This window comes from Octodon degus, unplaced genomic scaffold, assembly GCF_000260255.1.
Source record: "Octodon degus isolate 3935 unplaced genomic scaffold, OctDeg1.0 scaffold00022, whole genome shotgun sequence".
NCBI classification, from domain to species: domain Eukaryota; kingdom Metazoa; phylum Chordata; class Mammalia; order Rodentia; family Octodontidae; genus Octodon; species Octodon degus.
This window is the reverse complement of record NW_004524598.1, coordinates 14953556-14972328: the sequence shown is the minus strand read 5'-3', so window position 1 is coordinate 14972328 and position 18773 is coordinate 14953556. Positions and strand designations below refer to the sequence as shown.

Below are 18773 nucleotides of genomic sequence, written 5' to 3'. Positions count from 1 at the left end.
CTCCTCCTCCTCCTCCTTCTCCTTCTCTTTCAGTTTAATGTACTTGTAACATGGTCTCACTATGCACCTCAGACTCTTAGTGATCCTCCTGTTTTTAGCCTCCCCAGTGCTGGAATTACAGGCGTGAACCACCATGCGAGCTCTCAGTGGCCAGCTCAGTGTACCTGGTGGCAGGACAAGCATGGCATGTGGTGCCAGGTATCAAACCCTGGTCCCTGTGCTTGCCTAGGCAGGTGCTTGGCATTCTTCTTGATGTTCAACTGAAGATCACTATCAGAATGGAGACTTCTGCTGCTCATGGGTTCAGGCTTGAGAGAGAAGAGAGCAAGAGAGTGAGAGAGCAAGAAAAAAGAAGGGAGAAGAAGAAGAAAAGGAGGAGGAGGAGAAGGAGGAGGAAAATAATTTGGTGGTTTATTAATTGTATGTCTCCTATGACCCAAGTCTTGTGCAGTGACTTAGTCTGTACATACTGCTAAAATAAAATATCTCAGACTGATAACTATTGCTCACAATTCTGGAATCTAGGAAACCCAAGGTCAAGGTACCAGCAGATTCAGTGTCTGGTCAGTTAGACTCACAGATGGCACTTTGTTGCAGTGTCTCTATGTGGTGGAGGGACACAAGGATGTAGACAAATCTACATCCTGTGAAAGAAGTCACTAACTTAGAGTAGATTCACAGGAAAGTGGTAAACTAAATTCTGGGTGTGTCTCCACATTTGAGTCCTTGTGAATTGCAACCTACCTGAATATAAGAACTCACGGAGAGGCTGACTTAGGGACCTACTAGTAATACACAGCTGGGGCTCAGTCGGTCACAGCAGCTGAGCTTCAATTCAGTTGTTTGCAGGCAACCAACTGATTCAAATAAAGCTGAACACTGAGCCCCACACACTAAGCTGTCTTAGTACCTCACTTCTGCTTTCTCTTTATCAATTTTTTATCTTTTGATTACTGCATGTTTGCAGTGCATAAGGATTACTTTCATCACCAGACACTGGTATGTGTATGCAACACATCTGAATTTTGTCTGTCCCCTTCTCTCTTCCTTGTCCACTCTATTTCTTGGTCCCCTCCCCTTTTGTAGAAGATCTATCTCCCTGTTTCCTATTATCTATCTTTTTATTTTCCTCTTCATTTATATCTTGGGGGGTCTGACATAAGAGAGACTCCATGCTACTTAAACTTGTGTGTCTGATTTATTTCACTTAACACCATGTCTCTCTTGGCCTGCACTTCCACCTTCTGTCCACACAGCCCCTTGACCTCATAGGCTGGAGTGCTCAGAACCTGCCCTGACTGGGGGAGAGAGCTGAGTCACAAGTCATGCTTATCTCAGTTAAAGTCCTGTTAAGTTTAACTTACCTGAGGCTTTTCTTTATAACAAAAGGAATCAGCAGACTTGGGGGTGAAAGTGGCAAGTGTAAGTAGGAGATGGACGTTTACATGGGACCTATCATGGTCGTGTGAATTGGGGTCAAAGATTATCAGCATGATGTCAGTACTGCCCTGCAAGGAAGGTGTGGGGCTGTCACTCGGGTGTGATTCCTTGCTGGCAAGTGTTGCCTTGAGGAGACGCTGGTTCTGGACTCAGAACCTTGTCGTCTCACATTCTCGTGTGCACCTCCTACCTCTGCACTGGTAAGTTTCGTGCACAGCCAGTTTTGACTCATGTGCCTGGCCATGCTTCTGTGCAATGGAGGAATTAAGCTGCTTCAGTTGTGATTCGAAAGTTCTGCCCTTAGGCTGGGGGCTACCAAAGTACAGCCTGGCAGGACTTGAGTGGCTTTGCTGGAAAAGACTGATGGTCAAGAGGTCAAGAGGTAACTTCTCTGTGTGTGCTAGGACCAGCTGTTCAAGAAAGTAGGAGGAGGGGGAGGGGAGGGGAGGCAAAGAGGAATGAAAAGAGCCCGTAGCTAATGAGAGAGAACTCTATAGCTCAGGCTGGAACTGAGGTTGGTGGTCCTGGTGGTAAGCCTACTGTGTGTATGGGGGGGCATATGTGAGCACACACTCCTTTTTCCATGTTTCTGGATACCTCCTGGGCCTTTCTTTAGTGTGCTAGCCCTGTGGCTGAGTGGGTAATCACCTGAAAACTCCCTAACACTGAAATAAAGGCTGCCTCACTCCACAGCCGCAGCCGCAGTGGTGTGCGTAGCCTCTTACCAATGACATGATGAAGGGCCTTATTCCCTCCACACCTCATCTATATCCACATCTGTGTACATCAGGGCAATGGAGAGAATTGCTTGCTTTTGGGTATAACGTGGAAGAGTGCCCAGGAATGATATGGGACCTTGGTTTGGAGGAAGAAAGGTTGGGTAGTAAGAAAAGAGGATGCAACTGTTGGAATTCGGGTGGGAGAAAGGATGATGGGTTAGGGAGACCTGCCTGGGCTCTGCCTGGGTTTGCAGCCCCCAAAGCCTCCCTCAGGAGGTCAGCCTGGCTCAGACGACCCTGTGCACATGCAGCGAAGGCAGTTTTGTTGTCAGGTGTAATTGTGATTTTTATTATTGCGTTTTGTTGGCAGCAGTGCTGTGCCTGCTCACAAGAGCAATTTCTCTCTGCTGGCACCGCAGCTCCAGGAAGCTTGTTTAGGATATACTTCTGGCCAAAGAGGCTATTTAGTGACTCTAATATGATAGAAAATCTAACATGGGGACTTCTTGGTGGGGGTGCATGCCATGCTGAGGAGAAGCAGGGCACAGAGGGCAGCGGCCTGCAGAGCTCTCCTGTCTCCTGCTTGTTGAGCTCAAGAGAGCAGTTGCCAGCTTTTAGCACCCCGTAGAGTGAGCCTTGATACCAGGCTGCCCTCCTCTCCTGAGCCAGAGCTGCCAGATCACTGTACTGTGAGGAGATCAGACTCTGGAGGCCGCTAACCAGAAACCCTGGCAGTTTGTACCTAGTTTATGTTTCAGCAAAGCACAGAGAGGCAGCCCTTGACACAAGTGAGGGGTGTGATACAAATGCCGCCTCACCAGAGCCTTCTATCTGTTGTTTGACCTAGGGCATCTGATGCCTTAGCTGACTAACTTGAGACTGGGATGAAAAAAATATTGCCTTGTGGACTTTTTCAAGGACACCAGATGCCTGTTTTAAAGGAGACAGCAGAAGTTCTGTCCTCCAAACCTACCTTTGGGATATGTCAGTTACTTTTCACTCATTGGTGGGACAAAATACAGACACCCAAAATTAGGAAGGAAAAGTTTACTTAGCTCACAGTTAGTCGGGGTTTCAGTCCACACGCCACTGGCTCTAAGGCAGAGTAACACATAGAAGAGAGCAGCAGTTCATGGTGGCAGAAAACAGCAAGAGTAAAGCAAAGGGAGAAGCAGCAGCTATGGCATCTAGCAAGGCTCTCTTCCTTCCATGCTGACCGTGAAGACTGGAGCTTCTCCAAGGAAGTGGGTGGGACCATCCTCCCCCAATTCCCTTTATATATCTTTCAAGTGCTGAGTCATTCTAGGGAGGGCCCCCATGCCCTAGGCTGGGCCCCCCAAGCCCTAAGGAGGGGCCTCCATCCCTTAGGGAGGGGGTCTAGTACTGCACACTGTCCATGCCCTGCTCTTGTAGAGGACGAAGATGTTTACAAAGAATAAACCTAGCTGTCTGCTGAGTCACGTAATTAAACATCTGAAGTTCTCAAGTTGACACAATGTACCAACCACTATAGAATATAAGAACTTAAAAGAAATAACCAGTAAAAAGAAAGCACTTCCAGGGCTGGTAATAGCCTAGTGGGCTAAGCACCTGCTTTGGCAAGTGTAGGGACCAGAGTTTGATTCCTGGTCCTGCATGCAGTGCTTGCCTTGCCCCTGGGCTCTCTGAGCCTGGTGACGGAGTCTGGGTGTGGTGGCGCATGCCTGTAATCCCAGTGCTGGGGAGGCTCTTCACTATGAGTCTGAACTGTGTAGCAAAATCCTGTAACAAATACATAAAATGGAAAAAAAAAATCCCTTCCTTCTTATCTGAAGGCTATCAAGATGGCAGCTGCCTGGAAGAGGAGGGTCAATATTCCATTCTGAGTTTCTCAAGACCTTTGGTGGTCTCTGATGTTTATGCTTTTTGTTTCCATTTATTTGCCAGAACTTGGCACAGTTCTCTACATGGCCATCAATTTTCAGAACACTGGCACATGGAACTTTCAATCCTTTTTGTAGTGTAATTTGTTAATATATCCTGCAGTGGCTTATTGAGATGAAAGAGATAGTATACAGACAAGAATAGGAAGAAATTAAATATTGTATGGTGGGAGGGTGGTCCGTGGTACTCACAGCAGACTCTCACACAAACAGACTTCATTCACCAGTCCCTGGCTGGACCCAGGAGAGTAGTGATATGGCAGCGTTCTGACCTGGGAGAGCGGTAGGAAGATCGGCAGGTCCTGACCCTCCGCAGCCACAGGGGCGGGGCAGGGGGCCACTGCTGCGTATGAATGCATGCAGAGGCAAAGCAGCTTGGGCATCTGAGGTGTGCCATTCATAGGGAGGACAGAAAACACTCCCCATCCTTATCATCTTTGTTTCATTTTTACTATTTTTCTTTTCAACACAAAGCCTAGTGCTGCCTTTTGTGCGACTTGTTTTATTGGCTATAATATTGATTTCCAATGCAAATAGTATGATCACACCAGATTTTATCTGTCTTCCTTTGAAAAAGGATTATCAATGCAGACTTTATTTTATGCTCCAGTAAAGTTCATCAATTCACAAATAAGGCAGAGCCTCTTGAGTCCCGGGATATAAATATTGATCTTATGGCTTTGAAACAATCTGGACCAAGATATTTTCATTGTAACTTTACTCACATGGATCAAATAACCACATGGTAAATTTGATAGGAATTGGCCCACTGGGGAGTTAGGCTTTCCTGTCGCAGTTCAGCATATCTCAGCTAATAATAGCAGTGCTGGCTGCTATTTAGTCATCATAACCTGAGTCTTTTCATGCAACATTGCATTTAGATTTTTGCAGCAACTCTATTAAGTAGGTATTGTCATCTTTATTTTACTAGTGGAAAACTAAACTTCAGGTCATTTTTTATGAATATATAGCAGAGGTCAGCAAAATATAATTTTTTTTGGCCATACCATCTCTTGCAGTGACTCATCTTTGCTATTATAATGCTAAAGAAGTCATAGAAAATTCAATGACAAATGGGTGGCTCTGTTGCAAAGAAGCCTTTCTTATTGTCTTAATTACTCTTCTGTCCTTGCTGGGACACATATCTGACACTCAAAATGAAGGAAGGAAAGGTTGATTTAGCTCACAGTTCCTGGAGGTGGCAGTCCATACTCGGCTGGCTCCAAGGCAGACTGGTCCACGGCAGAGGGCAGCAGCTCATGGCAGCAGCAAGAGCACAAAGCAAAACAGGCGCAGTGGCAACAGCAGCAGAGAGCAAGTCTGTCATCTCCCTTGAGTCGCGTTCAGGCTATCTGCCCCAGGCTGGGTGCAGCACTCACACCCATAATCCCAGTGGATCATGAGGTAATCACAAACTCTAGAAGCCCACTCCATGACTGCATGAGGCTTTGCAGGGGTGGGGTTGGGGGGAGACAACTACACTCAAACCATAACATTCCGCCCCTGGATCCCCAAAGATTCACGAACACCCCTTTGTGCAACAGGCATCTTAGTCCATCTCTAAGAGCTGCCAAAGTTGTAAGCACTTCAGCACTGCTGAAAAGTCCAAGTCCCAAGTCTCCTCCAAGGTTCAAGGCAAACTCCTAGCTGTGAGCCCCTGTACAAATGAAAAGTTAAACACTTCCAATATTCAGTGGCACATGATAAACATTACCATTCCAAAAAGTATAAACAAGAGGATGCAAACCATTGGGACCAAAGCAAGTCCCAAATCCAGAAGTGCCAACAGTAAGTCCATGTGGACCATCTGAAGCAATTTCTGGTAATTTGTGAGCTCCATACAGCTCCTCCCCTATGGCACCCCTATGGTCCAGTCATGGAGTTCCCATGGCTTCCATCTTAGGCTGGCTTTGCTCCCTCTTTGCAGTTTCCCCTACATGATCCATGTTCCTGGCTTTTCCAAACTTCTGGGGTTTCCATGGAATAGGCTTTTCACTCAGAGCTTTACACACTGCCCTCTCAGGGGCACACTGCGAGGCCTCCCAGGCCTTCTTTCAAAATCAATTGGAAGCCTTCTTTAACCTCAGAACTCTTGCATCCTGCAAGCACCTAAAAGCAATGCCATGTGGGTGATGCCAAGGTCTGCTGCCAGCTGGAGCAATACCCTGGCTTTCTGCTTTTTTGGCTGTAGGGGTCAAGTGCCTGGATCACTGAGCACTCTGACTCTGATCCCTAAGAATAAATTCTCTGTGCCCGTGCCATTCTGGAACCTGTTGAGGCTGCTGTCACAGTTCTGGAACATGGGACTCTGTGGCTTTTTCCCCAAGGCAAAGTCCATCATTCTTGCAGTTCTGAGGCTGCAAAGGGTGGAGAGCTGACACCTCCTGTGATGCCTTCAGGCCATCCTTTTGATTCTCCTGTTCCTTCTCAGCAGGAGAGATTCTTTCAACTCTATCTTTGCAGTCCACAGCTTTATTGGTGCTTCCTTTCTGGCCAAGCTCACAACATTTTAAATCATCCTTCTGGGCTCTTTGCTTTTGATTCTTAACATAAATCTAACTAAAAGCCCCCAACAATAGCCATACCACTCCCTCAATATTTGACTGCTTTGATATTTCTTCTGAAAGGTTAATCATTCTACCATGCTTAATCTCAGTTTCAGGCAAAGTCTCTGGACATGAGCAAAATGTAGACAAACTCTGCCAAACAAAAACACCAATGATCTGGAGTCCAATAACCAATGCAGTCCTTCTTCCCAGCAGAAACCTCCCCAGCCTGGTCTTTGCAGGCAGGATTTATATCAGCCTTCTGGTCTTCTGAGCTCTGACCAGAATCTCCCATGCAAAACAGCCAGAGCTGTTCTAGCTCTTTGTTCATAGGCAAATCTCCAAACCTTTCCTATCTCTTCCCATAAGCAATTTCCAAAAGCTCATAATCCACGTGGTCACATTTAGCCACAGCAATGACCCCACTTCTCTGGTACAAATTTTATCTCAATTACTCTTCTCTCATTGCTGGGACAAATACCCAACACTCGAAATGCAGGAAGGAAAGGTTTATTTATCTCACAGTTACTGGAGGGTTCAGTCCATACTTGGCTGGCTCCAAGGCAGAGTGGCACATGGCAGAGGGCAGCAGTTTATGGTGACAGCAAAGAACATAGAGCAAAATAGGAGCAGTGGCAACAATGGCAGCCGAGAGCATTTGTCTCCCTTAAGTTGCATTCAAGCTATCTGCCCCAGGCTGGGCGTAGTACTCATACCCATAATCCCAGTGGATTATGAGTTAATCACAAATTCTAGAAGTCTGCCCCATGACTGCATGAGGCTTTGGGGGGGGGGACAACTAGACACAAACCATAACACTTATTGACATTGATATTTGAATTTCAACAATGTTCAGTGTCACACAATGATTTTTTTTTTTCCCTCAGTGCTGGGGGTTGAACTTAATGCCTTTACCTGGTCTTTTAAAATTTCTTATTTTGAGGCAGTTGTACTAAGTCACTGAATTGCCCAGGCAGGGCTCGAGTTTGCCATCCTCCAGCATCAGCCTTCCAGAGTGCTGGGATTACAGGTGTGCACTGTGACAGTCAGCTTCTTCAGATGTTTAGAAGCAAGCATATCCTTCTCTTGTGGGCTATACACAAACATGGGAATGATAATTAATTATGGTGTTAACTTGAATAAGAAACATGTTTTCTTATTCTATGGATTAGTGTACACAGTTCTGGTGTATCTGGATGATTAACCGACTGAAGCAGGAAGACCCATAATAACCTTGTAGCTGGGGGATGGAATGAAAAGAGAAACAAGAAGGAAATCTTACTTCTGCTTCCTTGAAGAGCTCCCATCTTTGCCGTTTCCCTTGGGCATCCATCTGGGCTTCCAGTTCAGACCCTGCAGCCAGTGTTCCTGCATGAGACTCTGCAGTGAACTCCAGGCCTGGGAGTTTTCGCTGGATCCTCCAGCTGTCAGGCACACAGACAGCTCTTTCATGTTCTTCCATAGCTGACTGTAGGTGATCATTGTAAGCCAACCTCGTAAATCCTTTATGCATCACGTATATGTTCTGTTCCTCTAGTGGATCCTAACTGATGTAACAGGTGACAATCTGAATTTGCCAGTGTCTGACCTAGAGGATAAGAATATGCAGGGAAAGAGGGAGGGGTTAGGATGGGGCTGGTAGGAAGAGTGTTCATACAAGAAGCGAGGGAAGGCCTGTGTACAGAGAACAAGAAGTATTTGAGGAGCCACAGTAAATATATATCATATGAATGGATATGAAGCAAAATGCCTGAAGGAAGAGGAGAAGGCAGGGCATGTTAAGGATTTTTGACTTTGTCCTTAGAGCGATGGGAAGCCACTAAAAGTTTTACACAAAAGAAGGACAAGTGCATTCTCTTTTCAAAAAGAGTAGGTTGAGTGGACAGGAGAGCACAGGGTAAGGATGGAAGCAGATCTTGAGCTATCTTTCCTTCTGTGTTTCCCCTCTCCCCAGTTCATATTTTATATAAACTCTGTCCTAAGAGCTTGACTCCACAGTTCTTCTCTATCAAAAGTAAACCTAATGCCTCCACCAATCATATTTGATTCTTGGGGTATCTCTGCAGTGCTTAAATGAGTTGTGCAGAAGGCTGAAAGAGCAAGAAGCCCCTTCCTCCTGTTTCTGACCTCCTGAATCAGCACTGTTTCTTGATGTATTTCGTGATACTTGGAAGAACCAAAGTCACTCCTGGAGAGAAGCGATCAGAGGCCTTCTACGCAGCAAGTGTGGTCAGGAGACCAGGAACGGAGTATGGACGCATATTCTGTTCAAGTTACCCAGGAACTTTTATACAGGTTCAAGACACCAATTTCAAAGTGTCCACAAAACTATTTAGTGGAGGATGATGTAATAACTTTAATGCTAGAAACCAAAGCTTTGTATGGAATCTTGAATTTAGCCTTGAGTGGAGGGATGGAGGAAAGTCAGTACTAGCCTGTTCTTTCACTGTTGCTTCCCCTCACTCTTCAACTTAAGTCCCCTTGAGCTTTGGTGACATCCCTGGATTGTATATTTGATGGTGAATTTTTCCATACCAAGGCCCGCCCTCCTTTCCTCTCTTTTCCTTTCCTTTCCTTTTCTTCCTTCCTTCCTTCTTTCCATGTTTCTAGTCATTTAATAACATGCATTCTGGCTCTTTTTTCCCTTGGAAAATACAATGAATAAAGACTCACTGATCAAAAAAATAAAAATAGAAGCAGAAAAGCCAGTGAGGAGATCCAAGAAGTGGTGCAGGCCGGTGATGATGGTGTCCTTCCTACAGTAATACTTTCAGGTAGCCATGGTCAGTTTTGCAGATGAGCAAAACAGGACTGAAATTATGGCCTAAGGATGCAGCAAAGCTGAAGGCCCTGGCAGCCTGATGTCAGCCAGTGTCTTGTTCTTGTATGGTATGGGGTTCTCGACACTCTCCTTTGGAGATCAGCTTTATCACACTGTTCCATTTCTGAACCATGCCCCGAACACTCCTTGGCTTTTGTCACAGCTCTTTCCTGCTAGGGGAAGTGCTTGTACATGAGGATACTTAGGATGCTAAGTCTGCATTGTTAACTTTCATTTCCCGAGGAAATTTACTTTATCATTGAGGGGAAGTGCTTCATGTTCAAATAATTAAAAGGCCAAAGATGATGCTGTGATAATGGTTTTATATTATTCCTCTGCAGGTGTCGGAAAGGGAGCTGAATGCTTACATAAAGGTCAGCTTTCCTTGTAATTTGTGTCTTTTCCAAGTCAGAATTGGCATAGTCTTTTCTGCCTCTGGGGAAGTGATTTGTCTAACTGGGCCTCTGAGTCACACTCTGATTTCTGACACTGCCAGGCAGCTCTGGGTCTGAGCACTCACCCTTTGACAAATACTAGTGGAGGGATCTCTTCTATGTGGCCAGGGCTGGGGACAGGGAAGAAGGGGTGAGGAGGGAGAGACTCACAATTAGGGAGGAAGGATGGTGATGATTTTACCTTAGCTATCCTGGGAGTTCTGCCCTCCAGGTAGTTGTGGCTGGCTCTGACCCACAGTGATACAGGAGAAGGCCACTGCAGAAAGCTCTTCAGGGTGAGTGCAGTGAGGGTGCTTGGTGAATCTCAGACTTGGCTGGTGTTTCTCTTAGGTTTTGCCTTACATTACTGCTATTGGTCTGCTTGTCCATCTCCTCATTGTGAAGGAAGGCCTGTGGGAACCTGGTCTGTGTTTCCCTTGTCTCTGCCCTCCCTGCAGAGGGCAGTCTTGCACATAGTAGCTGCACAGTAATTGGACTAAGACTGTATTGACTTTTCTTTTAGAATCCCTACTTCCCTTTGCCATGTCTTTCAAAGAAGTCAGAATTGTGTAGGCCAAAATAATCACCATTAACAAAGATTATACTTACGAAAACCTGAAAATATGACAAACTTAAGGGGTAAGAAGTGGGCATAAGGGGTCCTTTACTGAGGGTCTTGTTCTGCTATGCAGCTCTGGCTATCCATATCTCTTTGTTTCACTCCATCTTGTTCTACTTAGACTGTGTGTATTTAATGATATGTAATAGATGTGTGCTGAGTTAGTTTACTGTTGACATTGATTTTACTTATTTCCTATAGATGATTTGCATACTCACACAGGTATGTGTGGTATGGCTGAAGTTATATCCTTAGATATTTTTTTTACAATTTTTTCTCTCTTTCTCTTTTTTCTATTATTAATTACTGCATATTTGTTACATGCCATTCCTTGAGGCAAATTCACAAAAAGATGTAGTATCTGAATTCAAATATATTGCAGACTAGTGAAGGGATAAAAGACATTGGCCACATGGTGGAAGGTGTTGGCAGGTGCTGAGAACCTTTTGCTGACCCAGGGTTAGAAGCTCCTGGAGGCTTTTGTTCCTGAATTCCTACATTTCACAAATGATTAGAGTAACTGTAGCTGTGAATGAGTTGATAGCCTTTGTACTTGCCTTTCTCCATTTGTGCAGGTGGAGATGTCTGCCCAGAGGTTAATTTCTAACAGAACCTTCCAGCAATCTGACTACACCTGGGAATATGAGTATTATGAGATTGGACCAGTTTCCTTCGAAGGATTGAAGGCTCATAAATGTAAGTTGTGCACGGTTCCCCACAGTGATTGCTTCCCTTGAACCTTCCATCTTCTTATTGAACTCTGTCATTTATCTCTAACACCTCACAAAACACCCTTCTTCACAAAGACATAGGTGGTATTATGTGGGGGTCTTGGTGATTCTGACTGATGAAAAACTTAAAAGATTTCTTTAGCGAGAGAATGTGAATTGGTAACAATCTCAGACAATACTTTTTTTTTTAGCATTAAGTATCCCAGATCCCCCAAACTATGAATGTTTGAATCACCAAAAATATGTACAAAAATAGAATCCAGAACTATTATTTGAAAAAGCTTCTTTTGTCATACATAATCAATAGCATCATTTAAATCCAATTGGCTTCTTGGAGCTGTGGAGAGCAGTCTATACATATTCACAATAACAGATAATAGCTGGCCACCATTATTAGTTTCATGTTTTAGGCATTAATTCTCTTTCACATTATTGGGGTAAATAATGATTTGGCATAGAACAAGGAATGTAATTCTGTGAATATTACTATTCAACCCCTATCCTAACTGGATGTTGTCTGCATGAAGCATCCTCGTTTTGTTACCAGAAGGACAGGAATTGCTGTCTTGGATGTCCTATAAATACTTCTGAGATGTTCAGTTGTTTTATACAGCACTGCACAAACTTTAGGTTATCATTGTCCACACTGGTGGGATGCATTGGGAAACAGAAAAGGGGTTATAATCTGTCTCAGTTACTTTCTTCTCATTGCTGGGACAAAATACCTGACACCCCAAATGAAGGAAGGAAAGGTTTATTTAGCTCACAGTTAGTGGAGGTTTCAGTCCATACTCGGCTGTCTCCAAGGCAGAGCAGCACATCGCAAAGGGCAGCAGTTCATGGCAGCAGACAACAGCAAGAGCAAATGGGAGGAGAAGCACCTACAGGGGCAACAGAGAGCAAGTCTGTCTCCCTTAAGTTGTGTTTCAGGCTATCTGACCCAGGCTGGGTGTAGCATTCACACCCATAATCCCAGTGGATCATGAGTTAATTACAAATTCCAGAAGTTTGCCACATGAATTAACATGAGGCTTTGAGGGGACAACTAAACAGAAAACATAACAGAATTAGAGGTATAAATGTAGCAAAGGAAATACCTTTGTTCCTTTAGGTATTTCTTGGAGAACCAGGCTTTCTATTTTGGAGAATAGGCTTTCTATTTTTGTTCCATAAGCAAAAGTCCTTAACTGAGTCATATTTTTTATTTTGCCCCCAGGTAATAACAAAATTGTTTCATTTGTCCTTTATTGTTGCCTTTTTTTATTTAAGGGAATAAAAAGTACGCAAAAACTCTTAGGATATACTGCTATTGATGGGAGGCTCTTGTGGCCTAAGTGTGAAAACGTCCTTGCTTTGATCTTTTCTTTTTCTGGAATAACCTTTAGGTCAGGATGCTTGCTTATTATAAATGATAGTGGAAATCAAAATGACGAAGCAAATTGCCATTTATTTCCCAACAATGTGACCTTTTGCATCAACTTTATGTTTTGGTCAATTTGATCCTTTTTTCCTTAAATTGGGCGCATAAAAGACAGGTCTGATGTTAAAATTTTGCATCTCCAGGAAAAAATGAGAAAACATTTTGTGAGCCTATTATATTCTAGTAATGACTATAGCTTTGAAAAAGTCATGTAAAATGCAGATCACTGCTCTGACACATTATACACCCACTTTAACAACCGTGCGACTAATGAGGAGTGCTTTGATTTTGACATTCCCATCATGAAAATACAAAAATGCCCAAGGTAGTTGTCTTGGTTACTTTTATCTTGTTGCTGCGACAAAGTACCCAATGCCCCAAAATAGAGAAAGGTTTATTTAGCTCAGAGTTTGTGGACCTTTCAGTCCATAATCAGCTGGCTCCAAGGCAGGTGCAACATGGCAGAGGGCAGCAGTTCGTTGTGGCAGAAGACAGCAACAGCTACAAGGGCAAAAAGGGAGGCATGTTCGAGAAGACTCTCTCCCTTCTGCCACAGGCTGCCCACCCTAGGGCAGCATAGCACTCACACCCATAATCCCAGCATGGACCATGAATCAATCACAGACTCTAGAAGCCCACCCCATGACCACGTGAGGCTTTGGGGGACACCTAGACACAAACCACAACAGCAGTTCTGACTTCCCATGTCACAGAACTAATATAAGTAGATGTTCTTAGTGTCAAGAACCTGAAAATATCAGCCCTAGAGAAGAGTAAAAAAAAATAAAAACCCCATTATATACAAGAAAGTGACAAAATTAAATCCATTGTTGTAATGTGCACATTGGTACAGTCTCTTCCATTTTAAAATCCATTCTAACCTTCAAATGTGGCATATTGTTCTGCTGAGGAAAATATAAAACTGGTTAATTTAAGTTTCAAAAGAATAGAAGGTTATTTCAAAGAAAAGCATTAAGTGAGAATAGGAATAACTACTAACGGTTACCTTCACTTATCCTGTGTGGCCATACATGGGAACAATAGCTACGTCTTTAGTTAGAGTAAGTTCCTCTGTCTGCTAGAATGAGAATTCCTGTACTTCTTTGCAGTCTTTCTTCTGAGAAACAGCCTGCTTTAGTCATGGTGATTTGTTTCTTATTCTCAGTGTTGAATCAAGTGTTAAACCTTATGATGTATTAGAAGTGGACATATGTCTGACATACATTGGAAGCTAGCTGAGTGACTATCTGTTCAGTCCTTTAATGCATTTATTGAGCACCTATTTATTTCATGCACAACTATTTTAGCACTGGAGATGCAAAGGGCCAGGGAGATGGCTCAGTGGAATAAGTGCTTCCCTGGCAAGCGCAAGGGCCTGAGTTCAATCCCTAGTTTCACAAAAACAAAACAAAACAAACAAACAAACAAAAATTGGAGATGCAACAGTGAACTAGAAAGATAAAAAAATACCTTCTTTATGCGGAGTTTGTATTCTGGTGAGAGAGAGAACAGATTAGCTAAATAAACTATATCAGATGATCACAGGGATTAGGGAATGAGGATGTGGGTGTAGAGATAAACATATAAATAGTGTAGCTATGTAAAGGCCCATTGAAAAGGAGAAATCTGAAAAGGCCCAAAGAAAGTGTGAGAGGAGACTCCATACAATGTCTGAGGGAAGGACACCCCAGAGAAAGCTGTATGGCACGGGTGGCCTGGCATGTTCCAGGAATGACATGGAGGCCAGCATGGTGACAGTAAAGTAAATAAAAGGCAAGTAACAGTAGGAGAGGTCAGAAAGGTCCGAGACCAGGGCAAGGTTCATACTCAGAACTTTGGCTTTCAGGGTGTGAAGTCATTTAGAAGTTTGGAGCAGCAGAATAGTCTCTGTCTTGGGTCTCAGCAGGGTCCTTCTGCATCTGGGGAATGAACTGATGAAATCTGAAGCAGAGACCAGGCAGGAGGCTGTTGTCATAGCCATAGTGCTAGTGATGGAGGTTTAGGAAGGGAGCCACAAGAGTAGCCGTGAGAAGCATAGCAATGTTAGACGTGTTCACAAGTTACAGGTGACAAGGTCTGTGATTATTACAGTAGGAAAGGAGTGACCTGCTTGGAGAACCAGAAACAAAGTAGGGATCAGAGGAAGGAAAGAGCGTAGGAGCTAGAGGAATAGCTGAGGCGTTGTAAAGGGACTGGTGTTCAGATGGACTCTGAAGGATGGATGGCCTTTCCTCAGTGCCGAGTGACCAGGTTGAGACAGGGCAGCCAGGTAGAGACAGGGCCCTCTACAGGTGTGGGTGTGAGAAAGCTGGGGCCAGAAACTAAGGTAAACACATGGACATGCTGTCCTTGTTCAATTAGAAACAAATGGGATTTTAAGTAAGGATAAATTAGAAGAAAGAGATGATATTTCTATTGATTAAATACTAGGAACTATATTCTAGGATACCAGACATTGTATATAAAGAAATCTACATGCGGAGACTCAATCTGGAAAAATAGATTAGGTCTATCTTTGTGGAAAGATGCTTCATAAAATAGTGAGATGAGTAGCAATACAGCGGGCTTACAGAAATGAAGTACAAAGAAAGGCAAAAGGAAAGAAGAGCACTTCAGGGTTTTTGTATGTGGTATTCAAGACGTGACGGACTTGAGTTAGGCATAAGTGAGAATACATAGTTGGATTAATTAAAACCAATTCATTTGAAATGTTTGTATAGCAATCTGCAAAATAGTATATTTTCTAATTCAAGGCAGCCAAGTAGACTCTAGATAATCTTCGTTGTGGTCTAGGCCCCTTGCTGCAATGTGGAAACCAAGAGTCCACGGAGCCTCAGCCTCTGTTTTATCCGAGATGGAAACTCAAGGGCCACAGACTCTTCCCTCTTCCTCCTTTTCTACAGTGAGGCTGTTGACATCTTCTCAAATTTGTTGATCATTTATGTATTAAAGCTCTGTGAAACACTAATGCCATTGTTAACTGTCTTACAGATTCCATTGTGATTGGATTTTGGGTTGGTCTTGCAGTTTTTGTGATTTTCATGTTTTTTGTGCTGACCTTGCTGACCAAGACGGGGGCCCCTCATCAAGAGTAAGTCCATGCCATCTCTGAACATCTGTTACATCCCCCAGGGAGCTGAGGAACCAGAATCCAGGCTGAGGTAGCTTGCAGTGGGTGGGGGGTAGGCAAAGGTTATAGATTTGATACCTGTACATGATGTGGGTTCCCCCTTTCCTCTTGGCCTTTTGTTCACATTGCCCTTGTGAAATTGGCCATTTTTGTCCCTTCCTCAGCCTGAGGTTTATATTGAAATGTCTGTTAAGTGGAATGTATTTTCTCATTGCCCTGAAAAGGATTTAGATGACATTTTAGATTAAAAGTAGTGAAAAAAGATGGTGGCAAACTAGGATGAGAACTAATTTTTAAAACTATTCCAGGGACTAAGGAGATAGCTCAGTAGAATAAGTGCTTGCCTGGCAAGCACAGGGTCCTGAGGTCAATGCCCGGCACTACAAAAATAAACAAACAAACAAACAATTCCAAAAAGCAGAGAAGTAATGGTTAGCATGTACTTAGCTAAACCGCTTACTGACAATAGCCATGGAGTTAAGCCTTGTTTCTCCTTGAGACCAGCACGAAAAAGGAAACTGAAGCTTATATAGTTCTCATCATCACATCAGAACATGGGTGTGAGTTTTACACTGGTGAAAGAATTTATTAAAGGAAGGGTGTTTACGAAGGGTGCGTACTGAACACTGAGTAATGTCAGCGAATATATGCTCAGTTGTGGTTGTAAAATAATCAAAAGTGTCTTTGATGTATTTTATAATTCTTCAAAAAGTAAATAATGTGTTGAAGTCCTTATGAAGTGGTTCCAACAGGCAACGGATAGTATTGGTGGGAGTGCTGTTATAGAAATCCATGTGATGTCTCAAAAAATTAAACAATTTTCATGTGACCCAGCTAACCCCCTTCTACATATCTTCCCCCAAAGGGTTAAAGTCAGCCCATTACAGAGAATACATGCATACCCAGGTTTAAAGCAGCATGTTTTATAATAGTTACATTTGAAAACAGGTATCTGTCCATCAACAGATGAATGGATAAAGGAAAAGTGGTATTTGTATACAGTGGAGTCCTACTCAGTCATAAAGCAAGGTGAACTTGAAGAAATTTAGGTAAATGGTTGCAAATTGAGCCTGTCCTGTTAAGTAAAATAAATCAGATATACAACATTAAATATCTCGTGATTTCTTCTATGTGAGAAACTCAAAATATAAGTACAAATAAAAAGCAAACCAGAGAATAGATGAATAGGAAGTAAGAAGTTGAAATAAATCTCCAAATTACTTATTCCATTGTTTCCAAAACATATATCTATATCTATAGCTATATCTATCTATCTATCTATTTATCTATCTATCTATCTATCTATCTATCTATATATATATATCTCAGTTACTTTTCCTCATTGCAGGCACAAAATACCCAACACCCAGAATTGAGGAAGAAAAGGTTTATTCAGCTCACAGTTAGTGGAGGTTTCGGTCCATACTCAGCTGGCTCCAAGGCAGAGTGGCACATGGCAGAGGGCTGCTATTCATGATGGTGGAAAACAGCAAAGAGTGAAGAGATGGGCTGCAGCTGTGGCTTCTAGCAAGCCTCTCTCCCCTCCTCACATTGTAATGCAGATTACCTACCCCAGGGCAAGGGAAACACACCCATAATCCCACATTGGATCAAGAATTAATCACAAACTCTAGAAGCCACCCTGTGACTGCATGAGGCTTTGGGGGGACAATTAGACACAAACTGTAACATATATATTTGTTTGATTTGCACAAGTAGCTTCTCCTTAGTTCACAGAAAGGAAGTTTTTGTGCTATATCTGTTTCTCTTTGTAAGAGAGTATTTTTTTTTTTTTGGTCTGTGTCTTATAATCGGAGTAACTGAAGACAATAATACACTGTGTATTAATTGTTATTAATCTATTTTTTGTTATAAAATTTTCTTTTTTCAAAAAATTAGATATTTTTAAAAGATAAAAAAGAAGTAGGGGTGGGGGCAGTGCCTAGGGCCATGATCCTGAGGCACTAGCAGTTCTGGGTAATTGGAGCATCCAGGACTGAGGCTCGGGTCCGAGGGCACAGCCAGTCCTATGTGACCTTTCCAGGAACAGCCACAGATAGAGCACACAGCGGCCTACTGCTGCCTCTTGCCTGTACCCAGCCAGCAGCCAGTAGCCCTGTCAGCACCGTGTCGCAGTCCAGCTTGCTAGAGCCCTTAGCAGGATGGGGAGAATAGAGGAAGACAGCAGCAGGCGGGTGGAGGGCTCCGCACAGACCCTCACGAGTCTCACACCCAGTGTTCCCTTCGCTCCGTGCGGCACGTGCTCTCCGGGGGGTCTTATCACACTGCCTCTGAAGACTGTCCTCGGTCTGCACTGGATCAAATGCTTGAAGGGCCAGCCAGATAGCTCAGCTGATTAAAGCGCCTCCTTAGGCAGACGCAGGGACTCAGGGCTCGATCCCCAGCCTGCCCTGACGGCCCCGCCCCCAGGGTGTGCTCAGCCTGCAGTTGAGACTGGGCATGGTGGCACATGCTTGTAATCCCAGCGCTTGAGAGGCTGAAAAGAGGAGAACACTGGGAGTCCCAATCTGTGTAGTGAGACCCTATAGACCCTGCACTAAATACATTAAAAAAAAAAAAAAAAAAAAAAGAAAGAAGGAAAGAAATAGTACTAGGGCAAAGGGAATAGTTTTTCCCACTTTTCATATACATCCAGGTATCAGGGAATGGACAAATCTTTTCAAGACAACATTTTGGAATAAAAAATAGCATTTTACAGACACATAAGGAGATATGTGGCTGAAAATCTCTTTCACAGCCACTAAAAAGACAAAATTTCCCCTTTTTTCTTTGTGTCCTCAAAAATATGTGCATGTACCTTTTCTTTTTTATTATACTAGTCTAGAGAACTTGAAAATATGGTGGGCTTTGCAAGAGTAAGAAAAGGGAGAACAGATACAGATGAAGGCCAATTTCACAGAGTAGCCGGGAGGATACATGATAACCTTCCTTTGAGAGAGAGAGAGAGAGAGAGAGAGAGAGAGAGAGAGA

The 18773-nt window shown here is 43.5% G+C and overlaps 1 protein-coding gene across 1 annotated transcript in view; it reads left to right on the top strand.

The window, feature by feature from the left end:
- Mrap2 (melanocortin 2 receptor accessory protein 2) overlaps nt 1–18773 on the top strand; it is a 47265-nt gene that overhangs the window by 15882 nt on the left and 12610 nt on the right. The window contains exons 2-3 of the mRNA XM_004628250.2: nt 11077–11197; nt 15644–15743. Coding sequence (XP_004628307.1) covers nt 11083–11197; nt 15644–15743 — 215 coding nt within the window. The 5' untranslated portion in view covers nt 11077–11082. The remainder of the gene's footprint in view (nt 1–11076; nt 11198–15643; nt 15744–18773) is intronic.